The sequence below is a fragment of the Rhincodon typus genome, chromosome 21 (genome assembly GCF_021869965.1).
Source record: "Rhincodon typus isolate 14 chromosome 21, sRhiTyp1.1, whole genome shotgun sequence".
In the NCBI taxonomy this organism is placed as follows: Eukaryota; Metazoa; Chordata; class Chondrichthyes; order Orectolobiformes; family Rhincodontidae; genus Rhincodon; species Rhincodon typus.
Window position 1 is genome coordinate 18021061 of NC_063352.1, and position 20919 is coordinate 18041979.

At 39.0% G+C, this 20919-nt stretch overlaps 1 protein-coding gene across 1 annotated transcript in view; it reads right to left on the reverse strand.

The window, feature by feature from the left end:
- Positions 1-1588: 1588 nt before the first annotated feature.
- LOC109911874 (transformation/transcription domain-associated protein) overlaps positions 1589-20919 on the reverse strand; it is a 206307-nt gene continuing 186976 nt past the window's right edge. Inside the window, exons 42-46 of the mRNA XM_048609696.1 lie at positions 19094-19311; positions 17835-18019; positions 10223-10426; positions 6208-6402; positions 1589-3360 (exon numbers count right to left, since the gene is read on the reverse strand). Of these exons, the coding sequence (XP_048465653.1) occupies positions 3076-3360; positions 6208-6402; positions 10223-10426; positions 17835-18019; positions 19094-19311 (1087 nt within the window). The 3' untranslated portion in view covers positions 1589-3075. The remainder of the gene's footprint in view (positions 3361-6207; positions 6403-10222; positions 10427-17834; positions 18020-19093; positions 19312-20919) is intronic.

Below are 20919 nucleotides of genomic sequence, written 5' to 3' on the forward strand. Positions count from 1 at the left end.
ACAAGAGTGGATGCATTCAAATTGCGTGATTAGGCATAAAGAGCTTTGGGATGAGCAGAGATTGAGGAAGGCACTATCCCTCTAAGTTATTGTAATGGAAAGAAACATCATTTTGGTGACTGAAAATTATGAAAACATGCAAAAATATATAAAGTGCACTCTCATTTAACAACTTGCAATTATTACATACACACTCTTCACCACTCTCCCCAACTGGTCACATTCATTTTTAAAAAAATTATTGCTACTTGTCCCGATATTCAAGAGGCAATGAAATGTTATCAAGACTCAATCATAATGAAGATGTGAGCTATGGCAGAATTTACATTAATAAATAGCCTCATTGTTCAAAAACACTGCACAAGCTATAAATAAAGAACAATACAGCACAGAAATAGGTCCTTCGGCCCTCCAAGCCTACACCATATTTTGCCCTTCTATTCTAAAAGCTGTCTTCACTTACAGGATCCATATCCCTCTATTCCTTTCCTATTCCATGTGTTTGTCCAGGTGCTTCTTGAACGCTGCTATTGTGTCTGCTTCCACCACCAGGCACTCACCACTGTGAAAAACTTGCCTCACACATATCTTTTAAACACCTCCCCCTCACACCTCGAATCTGTGTCCCCTAGTAATTGACCCCTCCACCCTGGGGAAAAGCCTCATACTTTCCACTACCCATGCCATTCACAATCTTATAAACTTCTATCAAGTCGACCCTCAACTTCCTCCGTTCCAGTGAAAACAAACTCAGTCTTTCCAAATTTTTTTAAAGCTAAAATCCCCCATACCAGCCAACATCCTGGTAAACCCTTTCTGTACCGTCTCCAAAGCATGCACATCCTTCTGGTAGTGTGGTGACCAGGACTGTATGCAATATTCTAAGTGTGGCCTGACTAAAGTTCTATAAATCTGCAGCATAACTGCATAACTGGTCTATCCTTATACTCAATGTCCCTTCCAATGAAGGCGAGCATGCCATAAGCCTTTTTTACTACCTTATCTACCTGCGCTGCCAGCTTTGTGATTTGTGGACCTGCACACCCAGATCCCTCTGCATATCAATACTCCTAAGGGTTTTGCCATTCACTGCATAATTTTCACCTGTGCTTGACCTTCCAAAATGCATCACCTCACATTTGTCTGGATTAAACTCCATCTGCTATTTTTCTGCCCATGCCTCCAAATGATCTATACCCTGTTGTATCTTCTGACAGTCCTCCTCACTATCCACAACTCCACCAATCTTTATATCATCTGCAATCTTACTAATTAGACCAGCTATGTTTTCCTCCAAATCATTTATGTAGATCACGAACAGAGGTCCCAGCACTGATCCCTGTGGAACACCACCAGTCACAGCCCTCCATTCCGAAAGGCATTCTTCCACTGCTACCCTCTGCCTCCTTTGACTAAGCCAGTTCTGTATCCAGGCAAAATTCAACAACAATGTGCCGGGAAGAATTATTAAATGTTGTACACTTGAGGCAGAACAGAGCACGTCTGCAAAATTCACTTCACTACTTATGAGAAACCATGTCTGATAATCAGTGAAACCTTGGAACAGAAGCAAACACCAGAAAGAAAATAGTTTTCATTATAAATTGATTTATTCTTTGCAAATAGGTTCTGTACAAAATGTAATTCTTTTCAACATGATGGAACAGTCTCAAAATAATTGTCGGCATAAGACTCTTTGTTTAAAAATGTAAAAATAAAAAAGTTCATAACTTACAAAGAAACTTGTCGTATTGAGCTCGCTGTAAGATGGACAGGACTAAAACTGACTTGTATCAGTAAAAACATATTTGTTTTGAAAAGATGTAGTGCTGTCTACAATACCCATTGAAAAGTCCACAAAACCTTTGTGGAGGCATTTTAAACAGTGTAAAGGGACTGTGACAAATACCAAAATTCATTCTTACATCCCATCAATAAGCTTTCAGCATTAATTGAAACTCGTTAATATTTTACACAGGGCCCAGAATGAATTACTTGGTACATTTCAGTTATGACTCCCTTTCCAAAACAGCACATAGAAAAGAAATAAGAGTAGGTACATTATACACTCAGCCAAACTCTACTCTTTGAATTGAGTGCCAGCTTTGATCTATCATGCAAAGAAATGGATTCCTCCTAATTTGAACTGACGACTCTTGAGCATGGTACAAAACTGTAAAAACACTTTACGCAGAAAACTGCAACAATTCCCAAATCTTACAAAAGTGCAGTACATGTTTGTTACTATAGCAACAGAAACCTCAGTCCTCAACCCAACCCTCCTGGAAACAGTTACAAAAGGCATTGGTTTACACAGAAATACCTTGTGGTGACATTTTTGTTTAAAAAACCCTGCCAGAACTCTGCAGTGTTTGCCAAACAATGCTGAGTAGTGCATAATTAAAACCATTGAGCAAACTGGCATCAGCTCACTCATGCATTATTCCCTGCCTCAATGCTCCTACTTCAGGGACATGTGCAGTTTCTAATTCGGCACTTGATGGTAAAGCCTTTAACTTCACCAATGCAGTGCTCAACTTTCAGCTGTTTCTCATCCACCCACACCTCTCCTCCTCTTCTCTGAAGTATTTGCTGTTCTAGACATCTTTTAAGTAACACTTTTCGTAGAAGCCACAATCTTCTCCAATCACTGACAGAACTTTTCTTTAGCAGTGAGGAACTTAGCCCACTCCTAGCATGAGATACTGAGCACACATTGCACACTTAGTATTGTGCTTCTTGAAAGTAACCTCTCCAACAAAGTCAGCAGTTAGTAAATCCTGCTAAAGTATTTACACCTATCAATGTGTCAAAAAGATAGAGGTATTATTTAATCTCTCTCCCTCTACAAATTCTAGTCAATGGTTCCATTTAAAGAGTAGAATCACACATGATCTAACACAGCAATGCAAAATAAACAAAAAACATTGGAAAACTAGATTGAGGTGATCTTCAACAAGAAAATAATTCAGAATCTCAGGTGTCTATTAACTTCACATTGCGACAAAATGAGTCTTGATGAAAGAACCATTTACCCCTCCTCTTGCTGCCTCACTGGCGATTAAATTTCAGGCCTTACAGCCAGGGGTGCCAGGCAGGGTCCATGCGACAGAGGTTGTCAAGGCTGTTGGCAGCTGCAACGAGTGTGTTCACTTTGCTCTCTCCACCCTCAAACTGGGCCAGGCTGTGCAGCCTGGTCACAATAGCAGTCACTGCCTTCTGAACCAGTGAGACCAGCTGCTGGCTGTCCATGTTCTCAGGCTGGCCGGCTGCCGAGAGCGGGGAGGACGTGTCCTCCTGAGTCTTCTTGTGCCAGGCAATTATTTCATCACGCAGCACAGCTTTCAGAATGCCATCAACCTGCATGGAGAAGAAAATTGGATAATTATCTATAATTAACAGAATAACCAGGAGACCTGTCCCTAACACAGCACGTGTAAGAAGTCATATTCTTTAAACAATTGGACGTGAAAGAAAGAACGCACGCCAAAATAGCATTCTAATGACAAAGCTAACTGGATAATGGGAGCGATCTTTTTTCCAAAACATGTATTAAGCAAGTTAGCTACTGCATTGTTAAGAAAATTAAAAAACACCATGTGTAATGATCTGGAATACACTGCTTTAAAGAATGAATGGTGGAAGCAGGATCAATCATAACTTTGAAAAGGAAAGATTTACACAGCCATGGGGAAAGAATGGGGCTTGGGTCTAATAGAGAAGGATCTTTCAAAGAACTAGCATATATACAACAGGCTGAATGGCCTCCTTTCATTCTGTAATGCTTGAACTGCAGAAATAAATCATTATGGTGCTTTTGAAAATAGCCTGAGAGTATAAGTTAAAATGAAGGACAGCAAACTAGTCAGAAACACCCATTTACTGTGTGGCTTTGAAATATTTTAGAGCTGTTAACAGTTTAAGCAAAAAGTGGGTTTTTTTTTAATTTAAACAGTGCTTCATTTAGCCTGTGATCCGAACATCTACTCAATCTGCTTGGAACTATACCCACCCGGTCAAAATCCTGGAATTGCTCTGAAACAACACTGTGTATCTCCACGTGAGGGAGTGCAATGCTTCGAGACAATGATTCATCATGATCTTCAAGGGCAGTTAGGGATGGGCAACTCTTTCTGGCCTATCCAGCAACACCCACACCCCAGAAACAAATAAAAGAATTTAGACATCAATCGGAGGTTGGCTCGCTCGCAGGCAAAAGCAAGCAAAAGAGGAATATGATTAATTAACCAGAAAATCTAGCCATTTGTGAAATTCTTCTTTAGGGAGTGAAGCAAAGAGAGGGACAGGACAGTAAGTGGCAAACAAGAAACCCTTTGGTCAAGGCAGGCAGCTCTAAGTGGTGGTGTGTATGTCTTTTCCTTGGTGTAGGAACATCATGCAGTACTGGAATCGTAAGACATCACATTTGAATTGTTTATGACAGCATGTTAACCCGACCATCAAAGCAAAATTCTTCAATGAGGAGAAGATTAAATGGGACAGTGAGCTAATCAAAGTAGTTAGACGCTTGACAGCCCTGGCAACCATACAGTCTTATTTTATTCTGGTTAGAAATTCAATGTAGTTCATCACTGAGAGATAGCAAAAGTATGTTAAATATATAAAAACTGAGAGCCAGGGCTGATTATATCCCAAGCAATACCAATTCAAAAGCCACTTAACCTACTATGGCAAGGAAATGTAAGAGTGGTCTCTGGAATGTTTACAAATGCCAATTTTACTAGTATTTTGTCTATGAACAGTAGCCTTGCCTTAGCACTTATCACTTTCCCCTTCTGATGAAGGGTCGAGGCCTGAAACGTCAGCCTCTCTGCTCCTATGATGCTGCTTGGCCTGCTGTGTTCATCCAGCCCTGCACCTTGTTGTCTTGGAAGTTTACATCCCGGTCTAGAGTCTGAGCATGTAATCTAGGCTAGGGCTCTACTGCAGTCCTGTAAGTGCTGTATTGTTGAGAGTGCTATCCTTCTGATGAGACTCTGCCCTCTCAGGAGAATATAAAACAATTCTACTGGCACTATTCTGAAGAAGAATGGGGATTACTCCCCACTGTCCTAGTTAATATTGATTCCTCAACAGTGAAATAGATTATTTTGGTCATCAGATTGCTGTTTATGAGAGCTTGCAGTGCGCAAATTGGTTGCAGAGTTTCCTTCATTACCAAGTGACTACACTTCAAAAAGTACCTCCATGTCTGTGAAATGCTTTGGGGCATTCTGAGGTTGTGAATGACACTGCAGAAATACAGGTTTCTACCTTTCTTGATGACAGCAAAACATTTTGTTAAAAAATGCAACTGCAAATAGTCAGGGGTTCAATAGAAGGATTGTAAATGAAGGTCTGACAAGATCAGTCAAAACTCAATGGAAATGTCCTGAAAGTTGGGGAGGCATGGATTCACATGAATACTACAGCGAGTAGTACTGGAAACTGTAGAAAAAAGTCCCTGACCATTTTTTAGATGCTTAATATGTGAATGCATAAAATAAATTTTGCTGTGAGCAGTGTTGACTGCACACAATTTCAAGGTATGTAGAGAGAATTTGCAGCCACATTTATATCACAACAGAGAATTCATTTCCGCTGAAGACTTCAGCGCAGTGTATTCCAGTTGTTTTAAACTGTGATTGCTGCTCTTAGCTTCTAAGGAGGCACTGGCTGTCCAAACTAGAATCTTTTATCATTACATTCCCAGCTCTGGCAATTGGCCAGATTGCACAAAGGAATTTAAATTACTCAAGTCTTGTCACTCAAAGAACAGTGAGCATCCACCATCACATTAAAGGGTGGCACGGTGGCTCTGGTTAGACTGCTTCCTCACAGTGCCAAGGACCCGGGTTTGATTCTACCCACCGGTAACTGTCTGTGCGGAGTTTGCACATTCTCCCTTTATCTACAAGGGTTTCCCCTTGGGTACTCCAGTTTCCTCCCACGGTCCAAAGATGAGCAGGTTAGGTGGTTTAGCCGTAGGGAATGCAGGGCTTCAGGGATAGGGTAGGGAGCGAGTTTGGGTCGGATGCTCTTTGGAGGGTTGGTGCGGACTCGATAGGCCAAACGGCTTGCTTCCCCACTGTAGGGATTCTAAGATCTTTTATCCTGTCAGGAAGCTTCAGGAGCAGTCCTAACCATATTGACATACAAGTAACATGGAATGTCAGATCGTACGGACAAGGTACACTACTGCCTTACTTTAAAGTTTGGCTGTGCAAAACATCTGGCAACAGCTATCATCGAGGCAGTGAGTGGGCCGGACACTCCGATGGTGGTGAGAAACTCCGAGATGTTTGGAGTGAGTCTGAACGGCACAGGGCGATTGGCATCTAGATCGCCCGAATTGTCATTGATATCAAACCTGAAGTACGCCACATTGAGCTTTCCGGTGTCCTGGAACACAAGGTCAAACAACAGGATCCCATTCAGTAAACAAACATTACCCATAGGAACGTACAGCTATAAACAAATATTCAAGTCACTAAAAGGAAAAAATACACAAGGATCAAAAGGTGACAGTATTTTATCTTTTTCACTCAAGGAGTCAATCACTTTGACAATATAATCTTAGGATGCGCAGCTCATAACACAATCAGAAAGGGCTGTTCCTCAAATGCAATGCTGTCTCAGAAGACATTCCTTTTACTTCCTGGGTCTAAATACCAACTGATAATGAAAGCTTTTAAGAATGTTAAATAAACTTGCCTCCACCCCAGTCACTCAACTTAGTGGATAATAAATACAGGAGAATTTATTTCATTCAAGATTATGTCAATTTAGAATTTTGCCTCATGGTAAACAGTTACTGATCTAATCGAAGTTAAGTGATTCAATAGGATAACACAGAAAAGTTAACTCCTCTAGAAGGGAAATCAACATTTAGGGGACATAATCTTAACACCGAATCTAGGCTATTTAGGTGGGAAATCAGGAAGCATTTCTCCTTCACGTAAGAATAATGGCAATCGGGAACACTATTTCCTATTAAGACTGTGGATGCTGAGGCACAACTGGAACTTTCAAGATTGAGTTCAGTGAATTTTTACAAGGTAAAGTTGTCAAGGATGATGAGGCTGCATGGGTTTAAAGTAGGAATGCTCTAAATGAATGGCAGATAAGGCTGTTCCAATGTTCAAGTGTTAAATTCTACTGGTTTGAGAAAATATTTGGGGATATCCCCAGGGGCTATGTAAATGCAAGTTTTTCAATATTGCTGATTATCAGAAGAATTTAAGTATCTCCAAGAACATTTTGGCAGAAAAATTCATTACAGACTTCAATCTGTACAGCAGGGTCCATTAAGAAACTGTATAATTTGATCGTGCACATCAGAAATAATGCCTCTGAAGATTGATAGGATATTTCATCGGTTCCAATCATTTATTTTTTACAAACCTGGAGATTTTTGACATTTATGTTACAAAGATAGGAGAGCTATCTTCTTGGCATACCATTTAACAATGATCTGGCAATTCTGATATTCAAAGAAAAATTAAGAAGTTCTCAATCAGTAATGCCTGCATTGTGCATAATGGACCCCTCATTATTTGAGAGAAAGATAGTCAACACGGAAGGGAAAAATCATTCTTTACCACATTACTGAATTATGTGGAGTAACAAAGGACAGACAAGGGTAATCTGCATATTGTAATATATTTGAATTTTCAGAAAGCCTTTGATTAGGCATTGCACAGTAGACTCATGACCAAGTTCAGTATTTGTGGAATCAGAGGGCAAATAGCAGAATGGAGATTGCAAACCAATTTCAAACCTGAAAACAGAAAGCATTGGTTGAAGGTTACTCAGGCTGCTGTTACACTACTTAGTTTATCAATTTGGACAAAGGAATAGGAAGCATAGTTACAACATTTGCAGATGATTCCAACTTTGGGCAGGGAGGAGGCGAAAGTTAGTACAGAGGAGAACTACAACAATAGACAAGGCAGGCATTAATGAACTTGCAAAAGGGGCACATAATTGTCAAATTAATTTCAACGTAAACTAACAAGAGAAGGCAAAATCAGGCAGCCACATACTTCTTTAAAAGTAAATCTCTAAACAAGATTGAGGAACAGAAGGATCTGGAAGTCCAGACACACAAATAATGAATGTGGTTATTAGGTCCATTAAAAAAAAAACCAAGCACTGCAGCTCATTTCCTAAGGGATACAGTTGAAAAGCTGAGAAGTTTTGTTGAACTTGTTTGGTTTATACATGTAGTCCTGGACACAGTCTTGATCCCTGTTATTACAAGGATATAGAAACACTGGAAAAGGTACAGAAAAAGTTACTAAAATGAATCCAGAATTGAGAGTTTATACTAATCAGGAAAGAGGCCAGGCTAGGGAATTTGTTTTCTAGACTGAAATACAATCTGACAGAGGTCATATAGCATGGAAACAGATCCTTTGGTTCTCTTTAAGATCATGAAATATCTTCATAAAATAAACTTGGTGAAGAAGTTTTCAACAGTGGGTAAGACCAAACTAGGAGCCATTTCACAATCACTAATAAGTCAAATTGGGAATTCATAAGAACATTTTTTATACAGGGAGTAATGTCATGACCATGGACCATAACCTCAAATAAGCTATGGCCACATTTAAAGTTTAATTACAATGTGCTCTTTTCATAAGCAAAAAGGACATTAAGCCAAAAGTAGACTGCAGATGTAAATTCAGAGATTCCAAATGAGGTGTTGAATAAGCTTCAAAACCAAGAACAATACACTAGAAACAGAACTTGTAATCTCTTGGGAGTAACTCAGGCTTTGGACAAGATGGTATAAAAAGACAGCAGTCTCAGCAAGAGACATTTTTGCATTTCTCCCCCTTTCAAGAATATGCAGGGACAGACATTAAAAGTGAGCTTCAACTCCAATGTGTGAGGAAGTGGTCTGATATCCTTGTGCACTGCGAGGGTCTAAGAAAAGCCATTTAAACATCCCTATGCTACAAGTAAAGGAAATGGATAAGACTGAATCTCACTCTTTGAATGCTGCTACTTAGCCACTGCCAAAAAAAATCAGAACAGAAAAGTTTCAATCAACCCTCAAAGCCAAGAATCTAAAAACTGACTGTTCAACTACCAACACCAAAACTATTGGTAACATCTACCTCAATGGCTGTATCTGCTCTTCACAAACAATGCAGAGACTAATGTGTTTCTAAAAGAAATGCTTATCATTTTGAACTCGCCTTAATTCTCATCTATATATGAAAGTTGAGTTACTATTTCTTCCTGTATTTATACTCAGTTGTTTTGTTTATTTGAGAAAGCCTGATTAAATTGGCTCCTTTTAAAACACAAATTCATTTTGGTCTGCGGGAAAGCTATCCAGAAAAGGAGGGATTGTTTTAAAGGTAACCTTGTTGTGACCAACTGAGGGGTGTGCAAATAACCAAGGGGAGCCAGTTCACTTCCATCACATCCGAGCTTAGTAGTTTGACAAGTCCTGTCTGGAATCATAATAAACTGGGGAATCTCACAGACAGATTAATTGTAACAGTGGTTAGAACGAAGAATCTGTTACCACAGAGTAGTTAGTTGGGGCAAATAGAATGGATGTATTTAAGGGAAAGATGGGGAGAAGATGCTACTTAGGGTTAGAACAGGATCATACAGATCAAACACATTGGCAGAGACCAGTTGGATCCTATCCTGTGAACACCACATAAATGTTTTATAAAAGAGATACTTAATGAAAATGGGAACTGGAAATAACATCAAAATGCAAATTCACACTTCAATCTGTTTTTTAAAAATGTACAATGTAATTTTTATACTGAAAGGTTATAAGTTCAGCTTTAATCATTGTAAAATGTATCCAGAAGAAATTAGATTTCGCTGGCTTAAAAAAAAGTCCCAGCAGTAATTGTTTTGGCATGAGACGAAACCAAGAGCTATAAAATATAGCTGGGCAGAAACCTCAGTACACAAAACAGTTCATTGCTCTCACTGGATTCATTTTAACTCAGTGCAATTATCATTTTGTTTAAATTGCTTCAAATTAGTTTCATAAATAGTCTTCAGTTCCTCAATGACCATTAGCTGCACCTGCTTCAGGCATCTTGCACAGACTGGCAGTGGGCACTAAACAGCAAAATGCTCAGCAAGTACACCAATCACGTTAAAAATTCAGCAGAAATTGCAGCATTTCTACAAAACTTACTGCAGTCTGTCATTAATAACCATAATGAGACTTTGCACGTACCTGTGCAATTTGAAGCATCTCAGGGTTAAGACGGTTCAGGTGAAGTACAAATTCAGCAAAACCAATCAATGCAAGCTGAATGGTAAACATTTTTCGAAAAGTCCAGTAGTCAGTGGCATTAGGAAAAGTGTGCAAAGCCCATTCCTTCAACATGCTCCGTGGCACCATGTTTCCCTGTACCTCTTTCAGAATGTCACGCAGAACCTGAAAACAGTTAGGAAATCCAAACTAGTACCAGAATCCTTGTCACATGTAAAATAATTGCAAAATAAGTCAATGTTACATTGCTTAAAGAAATTAAGCCTAACGATAACAAGATGGGTACAGGGGGTGATATTTAATGAGACAACAGTGATCTCAATCGCCATAGCAGAACCAATGAAAGCTCCCCATTACCTGTTTTTAGGAAGGCCAACTAGGCAATTAACAGGGCAGTCCTCGGATCAAGTACCATGTGGACTGAAATCCAACAGGCCAAGAGTTGACAGCGAAAGGCCAAAATCTCTGCATTGCATGGCAGTGTCACTGGGGAGGCGGTGGCCTCTGCTGGCTCTTTACCCACCCAAGGCTTAGGGTCGCTGAGGTACTCAGGCCACAGGTAAGTGATGGAAGGGAATCAATAACAAGGACAAAGGCATGTTCTCAGATGCCACCACCCCTCTTTTCCAATACTGGGTCACTTGATATAGCACAGGGTGTCCTTCGTGAATAAAGGACCCCTAACCTGGGAGCATGCACAGCATGCAGATCTTTAAGACAGCATTAATTCTGCACTGAAAGATCTCAACTGCCATTGGGATTGGGAGTGAAGTCCATCTATGGGCCTCCCTGCCACGGATTTAACCAGGATAGAGGCACAAATGCCTTCTTGATTAAATGCACCAAATCTCCCAACACCAAACTCACCATTGGCAATTACATCACATTTTGCCAAGCATTTTTAAGTGTAGTGAAAGAAAACAAAATAGTTCTAAGAAACAAACAAGCATTTACAGGGGAATGTGAGACAAAAGGAGAGCAGAGGGAATCAAAGAGAGGAAAGGAAGGGCAACATGAAGCGAAGTGAATGAGGCAGATCAGGAACAACGGAAGGGTTGCTACGATACGAGATTAATTGGAAATACTTGGGTATTAAATGAAGATCTGCACTATCAGAATATTTCAAAGATATAAATTATTAATGTTCAACTTCCGTCAGGTAATTTTAATACCTGAGATTTTCATGAACTGAAATGGTTCCACAAAAGAAGAAAAAAAGACTCTAAAATGGCCAGAGTAATAACCCGACAACTGATGGAGACTGACTTCAAGAAAACAATAATAAGCAAGAACCAGTCTGAACTGAAATTAATATTTTTGTCAATTGAGACCAAAGCCAGTCACACATGAAGAAACTTGCATCTCCTATCTTGATTTACAGTTGTATAAGTCATTATAAGATGAAAGATAGCTCCTGCAACTGTCCAATTTGAAAACAAGGAACTCAGACAGTACAGCTTACAACTGTATGTGTTTCAGGGAGCAGCGTTTGACAGACCAGAGGAGATGGATTTGTGACTGGCATTGGAGAAGGTTCTCTCCTCTGGTCACTTGGGAAATATGAAGCCTGGTGACAAAGTGAATTGGAGAAACACTCAACACAAACAACTCAAAAATCATCTGCGATATTCACAGCTGCTGTTGTTCTAGGACATCCTTAAATAACCATTGTTTCAAGTTAACACCTAACACCTCAAGAACATGCTAAAAATCTTAAACTCACATTCTTTCAGCTTCCTTTTCATACTGGACATAATCCCTTTTTAACTTCATACCCGTGTTTGTGTTTGTTATTGCATCTTTATTATTTTTTTCTTCAGATTAGCAATAACAATTCCTCTTTTACTCAAGAAAATCTTGTAATTCATTTTTTCTTGTTTTTGGTGAACTAGTTAACTACAATTTAATTGGAGTGAGGTTTGGTTGTGTGCTAAAGGGATCTGGGGATCCTCCTACACAAATGGTTTATTGGCCGGCATTGCAAGAGGATTGGAGTTCAGAAATAAGGATGTCTTACTGCAATTATATTGGGCCTTGATGAGACCACATTTGGAGGTTGTATGCAATTTTGGTCCAGGAAAAGATATACTTTGCCATCATGGGAGTGAAGAGGAAGTTCACTAGGCTGATAACGGATATGGCAGGACTGTGCTATGAAGAGAGATTGGTTAGACTTTTTTGTTACAGACTAGGTCTGTATTCACCAGAGTTTCGACGAATAAGAGGGTATATGATTGAAACATTAAATTCTAAGAGGGCTGGACAGACCAGATGTAGGGAGGATGGTTTCCCTAGCTGCGGAGTCTGGAACCTGGGGAAATAGTCTCAGGCAGAGCATTTAGGACCGAGATTAGGAAAAATTTCTACAGTTAAAATGTAGTGAATCTGTGGAACTCTCTACTACAGGAGGGTTGTGGAGAATAAGTCATTAAATAATCAAGAAAGAGATTGATGCATTTTCGGATTTTAAAGGCATCAAGGGATATGACGAGGAAGTGAAAATATGGCATTGAGATACACCCTCTGCCATGATCATAGTGAATGGCAAGCAGGCTCAAAAGGGCCAAATCTTCCAAACCTGCTCCTAGTTTCTTATTCTCTAAAATGAACATAAGAAGGGCAAATCAATTTATCCCTTCACACCTGGTTATATGACAGTTTAATAAGGTAAATCACATTCATTGAAAATTTTCCTGCTAAGACTCCAAATACATTGTCAACTTGGTGCCTAATTTATTGTAAAGTCACGAAAGCTTGGAGTAGCTTGTGATGCAGATAACAGACTAAGCAAGACTATGATGAGCTTATGCCCAGCATACTGTAAGATGAATAGCTATTTTGCATGAATATATTGAATGAACATGAAACAAATCAAGCTTTCACAAACCCCGTATGTACAATGCAGCACTGAAGAAAGGTTAGCTCAGGAAAATAACTAAAGCTCATAGGCTACAGTTTTCTGTGTGCGTTAACGGGGAGTGGGGATGGGAACACCAAGTGAACACATTATTGCCTGGAGTACCTCAATTTATCTACTGTACTTTATACACATAGAATTGTGTTAACATTTCATTCATCAATGTTCGTAATTCTTGACATTTAATATCTAATTGAATTTTGTTTTTAGCAAGTTGTTGAGAAGGCATAATTCCTGGAGAAATGAGAAAAAGAATTTTCTCTTGGATTTTGAGACAAGACTGTTGAAAAAGGTTATCGCCAATGGTAACCTGTTAAACAAAGGCTAGAAAGGATCACTGATATTCAGTGGAAGGGTCCTTCAAGGTTACAATCAAATTAGTGAATATTTCTATCCTTCAGCTTTATTTCTATGGTACTCGACACACTAAGTGAGCAGGATGTCAGTCACGGGTCACAGCTGCCTTCATATCTCTGTGTAGCATCAAATGGTACAACGACTTTAGGTGCTTTGAGCAACAATCTTTTTGTGATGAGTGTAAAGTTATTTTTTAAAAAATAAATCAGCATTAAAATTACAGATTCTTGACTCAGGCTAAAATGGACAGGTAAACAGCAAATAGAGGGTTCCAGGCCCTCTGCAACTTAGAACCACGAACAGACTTGACTTGAAACCAAGATGGATAGCATCACTTTTTTGACAAAACGTTAGCAGAGACATATAATCTACATTCAGATGAAGTGGAATAGACAGTCAACACAACTGCGTCTACAATAGAAAATATTTTTGTGTGTTCTGTACTTTAAAATAGTTCCAAAAGTAATCCTGATAAAAGCTTTAGTTTTGAAGAAAATAACAGCAGGTAATGCAAGCAGAATAACTAGCATTATTATCTAATATCCAGTGTTTATTCGCTGTTTACACAGGTGAAGATCATGCAAGTAAGACCCGGTTTCATTCACTATAACATTAACTAGCCAACTGTATATGATTAGTATCCAACAACTTGCATTAATACAGCACTTTTTAAGTAGTTAAACTGCCCACAGTGCCTCAGAGTGTTATTAAAATGAAATTTGAAATCAAAGTAATGGATAACAGGACAGGAGGCCAAATGCTTGGGTTCAAGGAGGGATTTAAAATATCAGACCGAGTTTGAGAGATTAAGGGAGAGAATTTCAGAGTTTAGAGTTCAGGCAGTTGAAGGTATAGTCACCAGTGGTGGACTACTAAATAGGGATTGGCAATCTCAACATAAAATTAAGCTGTAATCGTCTCAAGGTTTTTGCTTTCAACAGATAATCCTATATGTGCCCCACTCTCAATTTTCACCTTTAATCAGAAGAATATGCAAAATATCAAACATGATAAATTCTGCTCTCTTGCTGTAAACCAGAATATAAATAATAGTGCCCCAAGTACTGAGTGCTGCAAAAAAAATCTTATTCACAAACAATTTTATTTAAACTTACAACAAAATCTTCTTCCTACTTCATATTAAGATAATTTCCTTTGTCAAATCTTCAACAGCTTACTTATAACATAGCAAAACCTACATTAACTTTAGGAATTATATTTATACAAATATTCTACACATTTCATTTGAGTTTAGTGGTTACTTTAGTTACTTATTTTGATCTTGCTTTAATAGAATTTGATTTGCAGTAACTGTCAGACTATGCGAAGTATGATGAAATGCCACTTATAGTCAATGCAGCAAGGAACAGACCCTTCGGCCCAACCCATCCATGCCGACCAGCTATCCTAAATTAAACTGGCCCGATTTGTCTGCATTTGGTCCACATTCCTCTAAACCTTTCTGATTCATGTTTCTGTCCAAATGTTGTTTTAAATGTGGTAATTGTAAACAATGCTGATCAGCCTTAAAACAAAAATAGACTTCCACTAATAGGAGAGTAAAAATAACTTTTGTTAACTTTTGTTCTGATCTCCTTTACTCTCATCTAGAAAGAACTTGCCGTACACACTTTGGTGCAGGCAGTCTGCTCATTTTATATATAATTTAGGACGAAAATGACCCACCACTTCAGAGACTAAAACGCATACACAGCAAACTGCAGAACACACTGTAAATTCCAAGATTCAGACTTCATTGAATAACATGTTCATCTTTTAAAAAAATATTTAGCTTGTTCTGAGGCCTCAAAACAAACATATTATTTGACCTTTTGAGTAAACTGTTTATTTGAACAAGAATACTACATTGCATTTTCACTGAAGTGTAAGCTCAGGTTTATTCCTTGGCACTCTGATTATTTTTCTTCTACTGTCATCAGCTCTTCCCATGCCCCCTCCACCCACTGCCTCTCCCTAGAACACAAATTTCCATTCCTCCCAAAGGCCACAGAGTGCACACTGGGACACATTTCCACATTTTAGTCAATGTAGTTAGTGCCGATCTCTACACAGGGTGATGTAAAATGTACATTTATTTTAAGAGGCATGTTCACAAAGCTTAAATTTTAAAAAAGGCTTCCTACAAAATACTTTAAACTTTAAAAATAAAATTGAAGTATTTTACAAGAAGGAAATGTAATCTGTTCAGGTCCAAATCAAGAAACTACCCCATGCATTTGTTCATTACATCAAATCCACCACACAGAAACAGGCCATTTTACAGAACAGTGGGGCTTATGCACCATATGAGCCTCCTCCTAACCTTCTTCGTGAAAGGAGCTAAATAAAAGAAAGATCCTCCTCCTTTCTTTGGCATGACATTTGTATGTCCTGGCAAAGGGGTGAACAGAAAGGAGACACTTTTGACTACAGCGGTGCCAGATTTTCACAGCACTAAGGAACAGATCGCACAAGTGTGGCCATCTTGATTTTAGAACAGAACCATAACACCATCTGTCCAATTTGTTGTGGGTGTGTTCCTCAAACAGCAGGGATATATACCCAAGCCAATAGCAGCTTGAACCATTTCTCGTGTCAGAGTTAATGTCGTTTTGATGAAAGAACCAAAGCAGAGGACCCCGAGAGGAGTGAAATCATATGCAACAATGAAACAATACTCACTAGTTCCTTCAACAAAGAAGAGGAAGACAATCATGAGAAAAGTGAATATACACGGACAGAATAAAGTAGGGGTGATGAGTGATAGCAAACACTATACTGTAAGTGGAGAGCACGCAAATGAAGGAAAAACAGTAAAATCTCTTCCAGTATTTGCTGCATCATGACAGTGACTTGGAAATTAGAGGCATTTTTGAATCCAGTAATCTACTGCACAATGCCAGGAATCATGTAATTTATGCACTTAAAAATCAATATAATTTTATCAGACTTTTGGCAGACGCATGCCGACAATGTTTATTTCACCCAAGATCAGTGATCAGTTCACTTCACACCGTCCAGTTTCTGAACAAGTGAATTGTATCTGTTACAGGCAACATTTCTGGATTTTTAACAGCCCCTCAATAACTTTTGTTTCTGAGATAATGTCATTACAGCGTATCATCTTTCTCAGCCTCATCACTGCTCTCTGCTCCTTTACTTCTTCGAGGTCCCTCTCATTAATCATGCTCCTTGAACCATTAATTTTCAACAGGCATCTGAAGTAAGCTAACTCAAAGCCCTCCATTGTTATTTTTCCAATATTCAAGGTCCATTCTCACAGTTATTCCATGTTATCTAGCACACAAATCTTAAGCATGCCACTTAACAGCTTGATTTTATACCTGTGCAATAAGACAGTCATTCTGAACACCTCTTCTGTAATTCTTACAGGCGAGTAATTTGATAAAGCAGTTAAGTAGTTACGTTGCCCATATAAATGGCACCTTAATCCATTTGCTCTATATTTGCTTAAATTTGCATACGATGGGTTAAATTGAGGCTTGGTAGCAGAAAGATGTCATGCATTCCATTAAGTACAAGAGATTACAAGGTGATCTGATTGAGGTATTCGAGATGATTGAAAATTTTAATACAACAGCTAAAGATAAATTATTTCCTCTACAAGAATGAAAAGCTGGAATTTTCAAATTAGATGTAGCCCATGTAGGTGGAGAGAAGTCTTGTGCAGCACAGCGATAGTGCACATTTGGGCCAGAATCTCCAGGTCAAGTCCCACATTAGGACCTGTTGCACGTGGCAGGCATGCTCAAAACGTGGCTAAATAGGCATTAGATCCTCCCAATATATGTGATAGCAGTGGTGACAGTGGGAGAGTCCCCAGTCATTCATTTGGCAGAATACAAAAGGAAATCAGTACAGTATTTTGCCTGTAAGCATGAACCAATTTGATGGAAGCCCATGGCCCATCCCCAAAACAACTATGAGATTAAAGATAGAAAGACATACATCTAGGACACTCTGGAAGAATCTCCCAAAAAAAAGGGTTGAAAGAAATCTGGAAGGGAGTCAACTGAAGATTTAAAAAGAGATAGAGAGATTTCTAGCATTTTTAGCCTCTTGGGCATCCACGATTTTGATCCCACCAGCAGCAGCAATGGCTTCAGCTTAAATAGTGCCTAAACTCTGGAATTTCCTCCCTAAACCTCTCCACCCTCTACTGCTCTTTCTTCTTTTAAGTTGTTCCTTAATATCTACCACTCTGACCAAGGTCTTCATCACATTCAATAAAGCCATCTCAAATGAGAAGCAAAATATTTTCTTTCGTATATTTGGTACCTGATGACTTGCTTGGGTTCCTCTGGCCTGCACTGTAGCCAGCCTGTCATAATAGCGAGATATAGGATTGTCATGCTCTATGCCCTTTTTGGCGCAACGCTGTTTGTAAATTTCCACAAGAGAAAGCGAAGAAGGATTGTCTTCAACCAAACGCATCTGAGGCGAAACTGCAACAACCCGTGGTACTATAAAACAAATGGGGAAATTACAAGTTGGATACATCGTTGCAATTTTAGCTGGCATTGTTCATGCCAAATACCCACAAACATTGTTTTATCGACAACTAAAATGCAAAGTGTTAGTGATCAACTAGTAAGAACCACATGACCAAAGCAATCATCTGGGTGATGCCAGCGTTTGTGGGACCTTGCTATCTGCAAGTTGACTGTTACATTTCCTACATTACAACAGTAACTATACTGCTAAAGCACTTCAACTGGCTGTAAAGCACTTTGCAAAGTCCTTCCATTGCAAAAGATGTTTGCTAAAAATAAGCCTTTGTTTCAGAATAGGTCTTTCTTTAAACTGTTGCTATTTATTACATCACTTATTTGGTTATTCATCTTTTATTAAAATAAATTTATTTGAAATGCCAAACCATAAAGCAATATCCCTTATGATTCACAATCATAGTTAAAGGCTGAAATGAGATTTCAAGGAGGGACAGGGCACATTGAGTAGCTAAAAACCAGACAAGATTTGTTGTTCATTTCTTGGCCTGTATCTCAAGGCAAGGACACCATCAAAAGGTAATGGGACTCAGCAGTAACAGTGATCAAACAATACAGGAATAAAAAGAATCCCAGGTAAGGAGGATAGCAAAGCTATAGGAACAATAAACAAGGTGAGAGGAGGTGGGGCTCTTGTTCTCCAATGAAATAATTTCTAATTAAACATGGAAAATACATGTACACAATTAATTTCCAACTAGCTTCAGAAATGTCTATGTAGCAATTAGACTTTGTGGTCTAAAAATAACAATAATTACATTCAACCAAACAACACAATACGGTTGTGCATTAAATAGTATAATCTAGCTGTCAGTTTAATGGTTAGTAGATTCCCTAATTTAGAGAAAGAAACAATAATTGTACTAAGATCTGACTGGGGCTCTTAAAAATGGACTATAGCCTCAGTTTATAATGACATGCAAGTTTATCAAGTATAAAAAACATACACAGGTTATTTGCTGCTTGCTCACTTTCAACAACATTGCATCTATTTCCACAGGAAGACAGCAACTGAACAGAATATGATACCTGTGAAGAATAGGTGCCTCTTCGTAGTCTCCTTTCTTTTCTCTAGGCAGGGGTTCAATAGCCTCAGCAGTTGTAGAACGCGCTCCTCCCGTCGAGACTCTGTCAGACAGGCATCATTCATCACTAGGTATGGGTATATCTTGCCATTGTGACCCCGGATGTAAAGTCTACGAGCTGCTGTATTGTGTTTCTGTACAATTTCTACTCTGGGCATGAACCTGATGGCAAAGGACAATATTCAGATTGAAAAACAAGTTCCTGAAAATTTTAGGCTGATATGTTAGGTGAAAGACTGATGCAGCACAGAAAGCATTGGTCTATTTTGCTGTGTCAGTTCTTCAACTGCCCACTTCCTTGTTCTTTCCATATAGTCTTGCAATTTTTCTTCCTTTTCAAGTATTTATCCAAAAGCAATTTGAAAATTATTGAATGCATCTCGGCTCTTTCAGACAGATGACTTCCAGGACATGAACTTGCTGAATAAGAAAGAGTCTGATCTTCCTCTCACCCCATCCTCTAATACTCACTAATTGTTTTGCCACATATCTGTCCCCTCTGATGCACAGAATTGCTACCACTGGAAACAATTTCTCCTTATTTAGTCTAGCACAATTCCTTATGATTTTGAACAGCAGCAAACCTCCGCTTGTACTTTGCTTTGCTGAAAAGATGACTAACTAACTTTAATGGTCCATAAATTAGAACAACAGAATATACATAGGTTTTTCACAGAATCAGAGATAGTTTCAGCACAAAGGAAGGCCATTCAGCAGTGTATCAAATAACTTTTGGAAGTCCATATACATCACATCAATAAAGTAAGTCAAGATAAAGATGCCATAGTCTTACCAGACCACAAGGCTACTCTCCCACGAGCAGGAGATGACTTGTGGTGGTTTAATCTATGGGTCACCATGTTTCAGGTGAGGGGAGAGGTTGAGAAGGAGAGCCTTTCATGGCAACCTCAGCTGGTGTGGGAATTGAAACCATACTGTTGGCACTATAAACCTGCAGCCAGCCAAATGAGCTAACTAAATTCCAACACTGTTCTTTCAACTCACCATTACCTCATTATAAAATTCAACCAAGTTAGTTAAACATGATTTGTCCTGAACAAATCTATGCTGGTTTTCCCCAGTTAATCTACATTTGCCCAAGTGATAATTAATTTTCGCTCTTATCAGTGTCTCTAAATGCTTCATCACCACAGAGATTAAACAGACTGGCTAGTAGTCATCTTTACTCCCTTCTTGAAAAAGGGTACACCATTTGCAGATCTCCAGTTTTCTGGCACTAACTCTGAATCAAGATTTTCTAATCTCTTTTTTGACATATTATTACACAACTCTGGAGCAGATAGGACTTGAACCAGGTTCCCTGATTCAGAGGTAGGGACACTACCACAACAGCCTTTTATAGGAGTTGTTGGTTGGTTCGTCAAGCTGACTGGTTTTCATGCAAATGTTTTGTCTCCCTTCTAGGCATCATCATCAGTGCTGTGTAGCCTCCATTGAAGCGGTGCTGTCCAGTCCCACTCCGAACTTATATGGTCTGTCATGGTGGTCAGTCTTGTTTCCGATTTTGTACCATAGTGCTATGTAGATGGGGTCTATTTCGATATACTTGTTAATTGCATTGGTGGCGGGAAACCAGGCCTCCAGGAATTCTCGTGCTTGTGTTTGTCTCACTTTTCTTAGTACTGTAACTGATGTCCTTCTATGTTGGGGTGTATTGAAACGAGGGAGAACAGTCACACTTCACCAGTTACTCTCAAAGACGAAAGATCCCATACCCACAATGAGCAGGACAAATGTGATATATAAAAT